Source organism: Terrapene carolina, unplaced genomic scaffold (genome assembly GCF_002925995.2).
Source record: "Terrapene carolina triunguis isolate 2854851 unplaced genomic scaffold, T_m_triunguis-2.0 Scaffold234, whole genome shotgun sequence".
In the NCBI taxonomy this organism is placed as follows: domain Eukaryota; kingdom Metazoa; phylum Chordata; order Testudines; family Emydidae; genus Terrapene; species Terrapene triunguis.
Window position 1 is genome coordinate 10,597,427 of NW_020664585.1, and position 13,334 is coordinate 10,610,760.

At 40.6% G+C, this 13,334-nt stretch overlaps 1 protein-coding gene across 1 annotated transcript in view; it reads right to left on the reverse strand.

Annotated features, from left to right (window-relative positions):
* SLC15A4 (solute carrier family 15 member 4) overlaps nucleotides 1-13,334 on the reverse strand; it is a 51,090-nt gene that overhangs the window by 16,550 nt on the left and 21,206 nt on the right. The window contains exons 5-6 of the mRNA XM_024205760.3: nucleotides 7,916-8,084; nucleotides 1,505-1,660 (exon numbers count right to left, since the gene is read on the reverse strand). Coding sequence (XP_024061528.1) covers nucleotides 1,505-1,660; nucleotides 7,916-8,084 — 325 coding nt within the window. The remainder of the gene's footprint in view (nucleotides 1-1,504; nucleotides 1,661-7,915; nucleotides 8,085-13,334) is intronic.

The window sequence follows — 13,334 nt, forward strand, 5'->3', positions numbered from 1 at the left end:
TTTTTTTTTACAGTGTTCCTATGCCCCCTCCCCGAGCGCGCGGTCGCTGCTCCACTTCTCCCACCTCCCAGGCTTGGGGCGCCAATCAGCTGTTTGGCACCGCAAACCTGGGAGGGGAGGAGAATTAGAGCGGGGGCGGTGTGCTCGGGGAGGAGGCGGAGCAGAGGTGAGCTGAGATGGGGAGCTGCCGCACGGCTCCCCGGGCGGGGTGAGGAGCTGCCGTGGGGGTGCCTCAGGGCGGGGGGGAGCTGCCGCAGGGCTCCCCACCCCAGCTCACCTCTGCTATGCCCCCTCCCCGAGCATGTCGTCACTGCTCCACTTCTCCCACCTCCCTGGCTTGCGGCGCCAATCAGCTGTTTGTATTAGAGCGGGGGCGGCGTGCTCAGGGAGGAGGTGGAGCAGAGGTGAGCTGGGGTGGGGAGCTGCCACACGGCTCCGTGGGGGGGGGGGGGGGGGGGGGGGCGGGGGGGCGGGGGGGGTGGGGGGCGCGCAAGGTGGAAGTTTCGCCTAGGGCGCGAAACTTCCTTACACCGGCCCTGGTTCCGGGCACCACATTTCAGGAAAGATGTGAACAAATTGGAGAAAGTCCAGAGAAGAGCAACAAAAATGATTAAAGTTCTAGAAAATATGACCTATGAGGGAAGATTGAAAAAATGGGGTTTGTTTAGTCTGGGAAAGAGAAGACTGAGAGGGGACATGCTAACAGTTTTCAAGTATGTAAAAGGTTGTTAGAAAGAGGAGGAAGAAAAATGGTTTCTTAACCTCTGAGGCTAGCACAAGAAGCAATGGGCTTAAATGGCAACAGGGGTGGTTTAGGTTGGCCATTAGGAAAAACTTCCTAACTGTCAAGGTGGTCAAGCACTGGAATAAATTGCCTAGGGAGGTTATGGAATCTCCATCATTGTAGATTTTTAAGAGCAGGTTAGACAAACACCGGTCAGGAATGGTCTAGATCAGGGGTTGGCAACCTTTCAGAAGTGGTGTGCCGAGTCTTAATTTATTCACTCTGATTTAAGGTTTCGCGTGCCAGTCATACATTTTAATGTTTTTGGAAGGTCTCTTTCTATAAGTCTATAATATATAACTAAACTATTGTTGTATGTAAAGTAAATAAGGTTTTTAAAATGTTTAAGAAGCTTCCTTTAAAATTAAATTAAAATGCAGAGCCCCCTGGACTGGTGGCCAGGACCCGGGCAGTGTGAGTGCCACTGAAAATTAGCTCACGTGCCGCCTTCGGCACAAGTGCCATAGGTTGCCTACCCCTGGTCTAGATAATTAGTCCTGCCATGAGTGCAGGGGACTGGACTAGATGACCTCTCAAGGTCCCTTCCAATTCTATGTCAAAACAATTAAAAGCAGTCTGCTGATCTTTTGACCGAGTTTAACCTACAAGAATTTAGTTTCCTTCCCTTAAAAATTACTGTATCTTTTTATGTTATAATTATAATGTATTCAGAAAATGATCAGAGATGGACAAAAGTTGTATGATTTTTTAAAAACTTACCTGCTATGCTTGCAAATATTTCACTGAATCCAATCAGTACATATTGAGGAATCTGCCACCATATTGGCAAATCAGCAGCATAATATGTAACATGTCCAATTGTCTGATTAATTGTTTTAACCTTTACAATACTCAGTCTGTTGCCTTCCAAAATTCCTAAAAGAAAATAAAGAAAAAAAGAAAAAGATAATCCTAAAATGCAAAAGCTATTTCTTCATACCTAGGACTAAATTAGGATCAAATTACTGCATGACATGATTACCTGAACCATGCAACAAAAGCTTAAGTACCAGGAATAAGTACTTTGTAATATTCACGTATCAAGCATTACATAGTCTACTTTTGCTATTACTATTTCAGAAAATCCAGTTTCTCCACCACAGGATTACAGTTATTCTATTCTTATTTATCAGCTATAATTACACAAATCTTTACCCCATTTCAGGTGGATTAGCTCACAGAGACTTCTGATACAAATTTAAAAGCTTTTTTTTTTTTTTTTTTTTTTTAAAAAGGTGATCTCACTTCTGCAAACTACTCCTTTGCAGAGTTCAATTATTGCATCTGCAAGCACAAAAGTAGTACATCAGTGATTATTTTACTTTTTAAAAATAGTCACCAGTGCTACATGAATGTTGCTTACCATATTCATAATGGTTTACTGTTGATCACTTACATTTACATAGCACCTTTCATCATACAGAATTCCAAAGCTCTTTACAAGCTGATTTACAAGTTATACTGTCCATAGAAAACACATTAGTGTCTGCATTTCAGTGTCATGTAGAGCGTGAAATGCAACAATAGTTTAACAGTGCTCATCAACGCAATAGGACACTTCAGAGCAGAAAGTAAATCTTATCCCAATGAAACTGTAGGGGAAATTTCAGTAGTTAGCTTACAGTTTACCCAGACTGAAATTAGGCATCCTGCTACAAAGAATGCTTGGGATCTTTAATAACCACAAATGACCAGGGCTTCTATTTTATGACTCATCCAAAAGAATACACTTCCAATTACCAATACCACAGAGCCCACAACCCAACCAATTTGGTACACTAGCTCATTTCTATTTCAAAGGGAAGAGCAGGACCTATTGAATCATTAACACTAGTTTCCTGAAGTACTCGGGTTGTACAGGCAGGTCTCCATCTGAGTGCAGATAAGGATCAGCCCTGTTTAGGTTAGAAGATCAAGATCTGACCTTATACCCAAGCAGCAAAACAGTGGAATAATAATAATAATAAAGATTTCATACATCTGCAGCATGCCATGTATAAGGCACTGCTGACACAGTGTGCTTAAAATGACCACGTATAGTAATCAATTTCCTCACTTTTATCTGATCCAGATAAAAAGCAGTGGATGCACTACCCTGACAGGTGCACAGGTGCCATAATGCTGAGTCCCTGATAAGATAAATCATGTATATGACATCAGCCCAACCTGGGGGGGGGGGGGGGAAAAGAGAACAAAACAAAAAACCCTGCTCTTGTTTTGAATATCCGAATGTGGTGTCAAAACTGAGCAAAGGGATTCTAGAATGGAGATGCTTACAGTTTCATACTGAAGATAATTTTGTAGGTCACTGCTGTGCAATAGCGGTGCTGGGGCTCGAGCTCTGGGAGTGAGCCAAAAGGTTCAAGCATGCTTATATGTGCAATGAGTGGTCTGTAATGTGCTCTTGAGAAAGGTGGAAAGCTTCCTGTATCATAGCACAAGTTTAACCATTAATGTTAGTTAAGAATCAACTGTAGAAAAGAAAGCTCCTAACTGTTTTATAGTCTATTATATTGAAACAGCAGGTGGGGGAAAATGGATACTATTAATCCTGAAACTCCTCCAGTTATAGCTTGTGGTGCAACTACCTCCTTGATCACATTTCAAAATATACATTCCCCTGTAACAACCAGGGTCCAGACACCCAAAGGAGAGAATAGAGGTGCAAACCCTCAAAAATGAGCAATTGGATCAACTAGGTTGTACACAATGTTATTGTGTAGAAAAATATGTCAAGTAAGATCTTTTATGAAAGGTTGTAATGTTCTGAACTTGATGGTCATCACAAGATATGTTTGCAGACTGTAGTTATGAACATATGTATATTGAATAATATGCTCATGAGCAGTACTACAATTCCAACTACGTCTCTCAGCAAAGAAAAGCTCCTTCCAAGCCAGTTGTTCACGCGAAACTATCTTCAAGTACCCATCCGTTGTCCAGCCAGAAAAAGACAATGGACGACCATTAGAGTTAATGGGAAGCCATTACAGCCACTTGAAACTGAAAAGAAAACCCCAGTCTTGGAACACAAGGGTATGTCTACAACAGCTGCAGCCATGCTGCTGTAGTCAGAAGCTGTAGTAAATCCAGCTTTCTTCCACTGACCTAGTGCTGAGGTCGGCTTGACGACAAGCTTGTCTACGCTTAAGCATTACAGCGGCGCAGCTAGGTCGACAGAAGAATTCTTCCATCCTAGTGCTGCCTACACAGGGACTTTGCCCTGGTCTACACTACAAATGTATGTCGGTATAACTACATCACGCAGGGATATGGAAAATCCACACCACTGAGCGGCGCAGTTATACCAATGTAACCCCTGCTGTAGACTGTGCTAAGTCAACGGAAGGGCTTCTCGCATAGACATAGGTAGTGTTTTCACTAAGCACTACAGTGGCGCTGTAAGTATAGACAAGCCCTTAGGTTGGCTTCACTACACCGCTCAGAGGTATGGATTTTTCATACTCCTGAGCAATGTAGTTATGCCAACCTAATTTTTTAGTGTAGACCAGGGCTACACTTAAAGCTGCAGTGGTGCAGCACTTTAGTGAAGATGCTACTACGCTGACAGGAGAACTTCTTGATGTAGTTAGTCAATGTAGTTAATCCACCACCCCAAGAGGTGGCAGCTATATGGATGGGAGAAGCACCTCTGAGCAACGTAGTTATATGAATGTAAGGTTGTAGTGTAGACCTGGCCTCAGGTGTGTCAATTTTTTACATCCCATAGCAACGTAGCTAGGTCAACCTAAGTTTTAGGTGTAGACCAGCCGTCAGAGAGGAGGGAATTTCCCCCACCATGAGGCACCACAATCTAAGAAAGAAAAAAAATGCAAACCCTTAAAAGAGAAGGAAGTTGAAGTGAAGGACATCCAGAAACTGAGGGCCAGTATCTGTGGAGTGCTGACTATGAAACACTAGATCTCCTCTATGACTGTTCAGAGGCATTAGCTAATTTATATTAGAAAAGGGAATTTAGCTAATATAGAACAGTAAAACCTGAAGTCGCATCTTTATTTCCTGTGTAATTTGTATGTGTTTGCTTTTCCTTACTATTTCATCTCTAAACCGGTGATTTTTCTATGAAATAAACCTTTTGTTTATTCTTACTCCATACAATATCTCTGTTGTGCAAACTATGTGGAGTGTGTCCCCCCCAATGATAACTGGGAGCTGTTTTCACACTTTGGGGGATGACAATCAGAGGAGAATGTCTGGTAGTTAAGATCTCGGGGTAGGTGGATTTGAGGAGACTCCTTGTTGGGGTCACCCTGCAAGGAGTAACTAGGCTGGCAGAAGCCAAGATGAGACCTTTATGCTTGCAGGCTGGCTGCTGGTGTCAGGACTCTGAGCATAGCATTAAGGTATCCAAGGTTACAGGGCAGGCAGCGACAGAGCCCCCTACTAATCTGAGTGATTAAACAAAATATCACCCCCACACCGTTTTCCAATCAAAAATGAACAGCTTTAGGGCAAAGGCTGTTCTGAACGCAACATTTTCTTGTGCCAAAAGCACTCTCTTCTATATTTCCCTCATTTCTTTTTAGCTGAACATCTGCCCATCTTTATTGTAGAGATCTTTCATTAGCTGTCCAATGTCATTTCAATGCACCATGCTATACTGAGTTGCAAAAATGTAACATAACTAAAATATAGCCAGTTTTCTACATTTTAAAAAAAATATGGCAATAGGGACCTCAAAGAACTGACAATTCAGCTTCTCACTCTAATTTTAGAATGTTTACAAATAAACTAACCGCAAAACCAGTTAAAGTCTTGCTGAAATTTAATTATGTCATATATAATAGTGTGAAATGACTTCACTTCAGAAGTGTATGGTGATCCTTTATGTATACTATACTCTTCTAGCTATAGGCAACTTCAGCAGATACCCGGCCACCAAGACGTGGCTACTATTTATGAACCTTCAACTTCAGACTAATTTACCATAAATTTCTCTTCAAACCTGAAGATTTTAGAAGCTTGAATCTATTGATTCTTTGTTAGACTGTATTTGAATGTGACAAGTTTCAAGACAAGTTTAAGATTCTTTTAACTTAAAACTTTCAGATTAAATTCTTGCTGTAATTGTTTAGAGTCTATAAATGAAGTTGATTTTCCAGTTGAATAACCTTAAATACTGCTGCTAAGAATTTACAATAAAATGCATGAAGTAAGCACAGCAGATGTTCATTAAATCTAATCAGTTGTATTTACTCAATTTATAAGGTATTTAAAATAATCTAAACAAACTAATAGGCAGCCTAACTTGTGTCCAGAACTACTGCCAGTTAGGCAAATATATTAAAAATGAAAATAAGACACACACAAGTTATTAAGTTATTTCCAAGACTGCAGATTAAAGACATTGGCATCTCCATATTGTTCCAGACTGTCACCAAGACGTCTGTCTAACAAAATGGTGGTCTGGTAGTTATGCTGCAGTTTCAGAGTCAAATGAAAATAGCTTTTAAAAATGCTATTGATTAGCCTGCCCTATAAGATGAAACACTTCATGAATTTTTTAGACCAATGGGAGTAAATTTGTGTTAATTTCAGCCCCAGAAGTCATCTGACTTGGGTTCTCACATTCTAGCTTACTCCAACCACAGGTCAAGATTGAATTTCTCCACCAGGCTTCACATTAGTTTTTCCCAGCCCAAATGAACCAAAACAACTGGACTTCTGCTGGGGAAAAGAGTGGTTTTAGGCAGATATCACATTTCTAAATCAGATATTAATCCTGAAAATTAAGTCACCTGAAACTTTTTGTGGAGTTCTAGTATATAAAAATCAGACTGCAGCTCAATTACTTTATTTCAGAGTGCTTCTGTTTCAATACTAGTGGGGACACGAATTGTGGTTTTAGAAGTCAAGTTAGGTAAGAATTCTGAGCCAGCAAGTTCTATTTATAGTGCTGACATTCAACATTTCTGGCATGGTCACCCCCTATTGGCAGAGGGGAGCTCTACCCACGTGTTCTCAAGTGCCACAGAATAAGAGAAATATTCCTATTTTAAGTTCAAATGACTTTTTCAGTAAGAACTTTCCTTGCCCACATACAAAATGACCTTGGTCTAATAAGGTAATTACCTCTCTCATTGGGAGAATCCTTAATAGCCCTATAAAGTGTCCCTCTCTCTAAAATATTGGAGATTACAAGTGCTGAGATTAATTTATTTAATGCTATAATGCTTTATCAATACGTTCATTACAGTGATACAGGGTGAAGGGTATAGGTTCTATGAAGCATTGCTCAGAGATGTTCAGTTCCACATCAGCAGTGCTTAACAACTTTAAATCATCCTCATAAGCAGATGATTTATGGTTTGAACAGCGATGCCATCTTTTTCCTTTCGTGCAACAGCTAAGCTATTTTACACTACAATAATTCCAAACATTAGGGAACATTAAGGCAAAGGGGGGGGGGAAGCCAAAGTCGGAGGAAAGTCTTGTTCAGCAATAAGCCAATTTTATTACTTCAGCTAAAGACAAACAGTTCTAAACAGAGTTTCATGTTTATTTAATATTTGAAAATCAGACTGTATTAAGGGCAAACACTGATTTTTACAGATCCTTGTTTTTCCTGTGCTTAACTTTTAAGTGAAGTGATGATTAAAATCAGGTTACATTGCTTTGGGGCTTCCTTAATATTTAGAATATGGAATTAGAATTTTGCATTTATTTTATGAAGTGGAATTCTTTGCCATCTGATCACCAGCTGTGAGCCAAAACAGGCTGAACTCAGTGATATAATATGGTTGATGATGATAAAAGTAGCTCTTCTGCTACTTTTCAGTATGCTTGACCTTGATAGTAGGTTTACCAGAGAAGACCAATCCTTCATCCTGGAGATTGTTAGTTAAACTGCTGCAAGTTACGCTTCTTTAAAACTTTTAATTTATAACCTTGTTTCAAGCAGAAAAATGGTCTAATAGTTTTACACGATAAATAAAAACGTTAAAGCTTAGGAACAGCGTGAGTAAAACCTCTCATTAGGCACACACATTCATGCAGCCCATCCAAGAGACTCCTGAGCAGTTATCGGTTGAAGACTCCAGAAACATTTTAGATACTCACAACAGGACTCTGCAGAAGTTAATCAAATGTGGATCTAAATTGCCTTCTTACCTGCTGCAAATGCAGAGCACATCACAAAGAACATTCCAACTGCAATCCTCTTCAAAGATGATGGAAGCAAGCCATTCCTCTTCAGAATGGGGTCTACCACTTTATCCTTTAAGGGTATTAGGATCAGAATAAGCACTGCATCAAACATAGTCAACCAGGCTGCAGGAAACTGAGAACAGAGGAGATGAATTAATTCAGCCAGGTTCTGCTTACGACCCGATTTGTTCTTTTCTTTAAAAATAGCATCATATTTTTCATGCAATAATGAAAACCTGGGAGAAACCAAAGTATTTGTTACAAGTTACAGACTGACATTAAAATAAAATTGTTCAGTCGTTTCTCAACACTACATTTAATACATATTTCTTAGTTTAGCTCTTCAGGTTTTACTTAGCTACAGTATTTTACAATTCTGGCTTACAACAGTAAAAAGGGTTCCTCTCCAAAGTAAGTAGGATGCCACTGCATGCTCCCACTCCTGGAATTCACATCCACCTGTGCTAAGCTTTGGGAGCTTTCCAAAAAGCAGTGCCCACTGGGGTTGCACAGGCATCCTCTTGCAACATCCAGTGTTCAGAACCAAGATTATAAGAGCCAAAACTGCCTCAGTTCATTCTACTGAACCCAGCAGTTCTGAGAGCAGAACTCAAAGGAAGAGCGAAAGGTGGACAAAGAGCGTGAATATGAAGAGACACTCTCCAAAAGTCACCTGATCCAGAAGTCACTGGACTTCTGCTTTGAAAATGATGGCACAGCATGGTTGCACATTTGGGCATAGTAGGAATGTTACCAAATGGAGTACCTCAGCTAACTAGATTGCTGGTCCTTTGCACATAAAACTGAAAAAGAAGTTCCACTAATCAAACCTTTCCATACCTTTAAGACGAACCATCAGGATGCACAGTAATATAGTTGGCAGGAACTCTAATGCCAACATCTCAAACATTTAAGAGCCCAATCAGAGAGGCTGGTAAAATTTTTCTTGGGGGAGGGGGCGGGGCGGAGTAGGGCTGTTCCTATTGGTGGGCCATGGCCCATCCACTTAGCACCCAGGCCCAGCCAAATCTGAGCACCAGGAGCAATGCTTAAAGTGAGGGAGGTTGCAGACCCCGGGGGGGGGGGAGACACGACGACAACAAGTATTTAAAGATTGAGCCAGGTAACTGAGAGGGGCAGTTTTATAGTAAAGCTGCTGCTGCCTCAGACCACTCTGCTCATGTCCACTTCCCCTTTAACACAGGTTCAGACACCAGCTCATGCCACCCACCTCCAGTTACTGTCTGCCTTCCCATTGCCGGACTGTTTGGGAGTGGAGAGCAGTGGGCAGGGCATACCTCTGCCAACGGGGAGGAAGTAAGCAGAGCCAGGTGGCATGGGATGCAGCTGAAGCTTGTGTCAACGGGAAACAGAGTGGAGCCCTTGGACTGGGAGGAAGAGCCCATTCACCAGGTCGAAACACACAGGCTCAACCACCTCTTTGTTACTCATACAGGGGAGTGGGCATTAACCATAGCTGGATGGCTTAACAGTGGAGTCCCTTCCTTGCTGATGTGATGGAAGAACGGCTTTGCCAAATTTGTGTGGCATTGCAACCTGGCACACAGGGTTCCTGCTGCTACTGGCCTCTGTCTCCACTCAACTCTCTAATGGGCACAGGTTCCACCACATGGAGTTTGGACGGGGAGCAGAAGCCCATGCATAACACCACTCAGATTTGGTCCAGCTGCCCCTCTGTCATGATAGCTGGCAAGGGATTCTGGCTGGTAGACACAGATTTGGGGAGACTAAGCCCCTCTATCTCTAGCCAGCTGCTGCCTACAGGCCCCATGCTGCAAGCCACCTGAGCGTTCAACACCAATGAATTTCAATGGGAGTGATTAGATTGTACTATCACTTTTAAACAGAGCTTCAATGAGCTTCAGAGGACTGACAGAGCCAGACTCGTCAGCTGAACCATCATAGGATAGAACAAAAAATGAATAACTGATAGAATGTCATGATCAGTGCTGCCTCCTTTAGAGGGAGGAGCTTTAGCATCTTAATATTTGTTTTCTGTATGTGTCTTGGAACGTGCTTAATAGAAAATTCATTATCCTGAGGGAGCTTTCACGCCATTAAGATCCATCAATCAGAGAACACCTGTCTGTTGAATGATTGATTGTGCAACTCATGTCTGGTAAACAAATACTTATATATTATTTAAACAAATACACCAAGATGCGTCTACCACAGCAATCAAAGGCAATCTTAATGGCATATACAGTAGAAAGTGATTTAATGCAATTAAGTATTCCCTGCTTGTTTATTTTGCTTCCAAAAATGTGTTCTCGAGTCTGACTATAGGTTTATATTTCCTATTAGTCAACTGTTTCTATTCTAGTCATGAGAAATATTTAGTAGCCAGAGGCTGTAGCTCTTCCATTAAGATTATGACTTTTCATAGTTCCAACAGCATAGTAGAAAGAGTATTTTACTAATAAAATGCAAAATACAATTAAAATGAAATTATATCTGTCAAATGAACAAAGTCTATTGTGGGATACTGAATCTTGCAAATTAGAAAGGATAAATGTAATTCACAATGAGATTCCCAGTCTACCAAGCTTTAAAGTATTTAGAATCAGTTCTATATGGGCAAACTAAGATATTCCATTAAGCACTAAGGAAATGTTCTTATGCAACTCCAAAAATAGCTTTAGAAATATTCAACCTATCCGACTGCACTATTTCCACTATAAATACTATTCCAACTAGTAAAGTCCAAATGAAAATTTAGAACATGTCCACGCTTCTAACTCTCCAGCCACTGTTTTTGTTAAAGGAGGACTCTAAAAAGCAGAATCTTTGTATATAAAGCCTCACGACGGTGCCAGCAACTGGGGCCAGTTCATGTAAGTCTAAGAGCCATATATATGATTTGGACCCCTGGAGAGAAGATGCAAAATTTAACATCAAGTCCTTCTACCATACCAGTCGGGTTTAGGGAGAGGCTGTGTGCACAAGATAAACAACATGTCCATAATTAACTCAACTTTGAGTGTTTGAAACCCAGTTGGTTTTATGGCAGCTGCAACCATGGCTAAAAAGAGACCCACTTGAGAGAGAGAGAGAGAGAGAGAGAGAGAGAGAGAGAGAATGAATCTCTGCCACATTTAAAGGTGATGCTGTTTCAACCCTCTGGGCTCTGCCTTCTGCGAGTTCTTTTCACCTCTGCTAAGCTGGACTGCTTCCTCTCATAACTCTGGAGACCTTTGTTAAGCTCTTGTTTCCAAAGACTGCGGTCTTGTGTGATCTTCTCATTTGTCCACATCCATGCCCATTTCTTTGAGGTCTTGCTTGCACACATCCTTGAAATGCAATTTTGGGCGTCCTTTGGGTCTTTTTCCAGATGCCAATTCGCCATAGAGGATGTCCTTTGGGATGCGCCCATCATTCATTAAGCACACATGCCCCAAGCCAGCGGAGACGTCTCTGTTTGAGGAGTGTTTGCATGCTGGCCCGCTTGAGCGCCTCAGTGTTAGTGACTCTGTCCCTCCAGGAGATTCCAAAGATTCGACAAAGGCAATGCATATGAAAGTTGTTGAGCCTCTTTTCCAGATGAGTCTAAGGTCCATGTCTTGTTCCCACACAAAAGTGTGCTGATAATACATGCACGATACATACCGATCTGTGTGTGTTCTGTCAGTTTGTTTTGCCAGACCCTCTTGTTCAGTCTAAACATCGTTGTGGCAGCTTTTCCAATGTGGATGTTGAGTTCCGTTTCAAGTGAGAGATGGACTGCGATAGTGGACCCCAGGTATGTGAACTCATTCACCACTTCAGGTTCATAGTTGTTGATCTTGAGGAAGGGTGCTTCCTCAACTCCTTGGCACATTATGTTCATCATTTTTAGGCTTATGGTAAGCCCGAAGTCTTGGAAGACTTTGGAAAAACTGTCCAGAAAGTTTTGAAGATACACTTCTGTGTGGGTTGTTACTGCTGCATCATCAGCAAAGAGGCTGTATTGAATAAGGGCCTCCTGAGTCTTGATTTTAGATCTAAGTCTTGCAGGATTGAACTGCTTTCCATCAGATCTTATGTGCAAGTAGATTCCCTCAATTGAGGAACCAAAAGCTTGTTTTAATAGCAAGGAGAAGAAGATCCCAAACAGAGTTGGGCAAGTACACAGCCTTGCTTAACTCTGCTACGAATCTGGAAAGCCTCAGAGACTGAGCCGTTGTACTGAACGTTTTTTTCTCTTACTTAATTGGCCTCTCAGAGTTGGTAAAACAACTCCCAACTTTTCATGCTCTCTATGTGTATATAGATCTCCTCAATATATGTTCCAGTCTATGCATCCGAAGAAGTGGGCTGTAGCCCATGAAAGCTTATGCTCAAATAAATTTGTTAGTCTCTAAGGTGCCACAAGTACTCCTGTTCTTTTTGCGAATACAGACTAACACGGCTGCTACTCTGAAAAATGTGCCATACATGTTTTCATGGAAGGATAGAGTTATGCTTAAGAGCTTGGGGGGGACAAGTCGTTACCTTAAAAATTAATTCAACAACTAATGTTTGAGAATTTTTTTATTCCATATTACACTCTGTGTTCCAACTATTTCAAGACCATGGATTCAAAAGACTTGAATGATTAACTGTTCAAACTTAAATATTTCCAAACAGATCAAATTTGCAAGATTATGGTTAAACAGACCATCACATACTCTGGAAAATAAAAATACTTAAAAATTCTGCTGAACTGATCAGCTTTTTGTTTGTCACTAGAGAGTCAGCAAATGTGGTCTAAAACAAAGGATTAAAAAATATTTAAAAATTGATTTTTAAAGTTAAATTAACTAGGTTTAATTTTTAAAATACATTTGATATTAAATTTGAAATTATCACCCGATTAAAATAATTTCATTTAAATACCAAAAATATTAAGCAATCCATGTTTACTGCCAAGTTTTAAAGAAAGTCAAAGCACTGAACGGGTGGAAGTCACTAGTTAAGCACCTGACACCAGAATTTGTTGCAGGGCTAAATTAGTTTTTTGGCAGCTGTAGCCTCTTTGGCAGGTGCAGAGGGAATATTTATTCAATTACTCGTTCATTTAAAGTTAAAAACCCAATTAAGAATTGAAAAAGTAGGAAAAATTGTTTTTCTTCCAATCTCTGAATAAAAACTAGATGGGAAGTGGTGTGATCTACTAGTTCTAAGACTCTGAAGGTTATGGTGACCAAAACCAATCAGTTCAATTCATTAGCTACAGGTATTTCCTTTGTTTATTAAATCAGTTAGCTTTAAATGCAAAATGTTGATACATTTTTGATAATTTTTCTTCTTTGTATCCATCACTTAAGGCAGTTTTATTTAACAAAAAAAGCATTTAAAATGTTTTTGTACTTTTTAATTGAATCTGAATTACCATCCAAGTAGA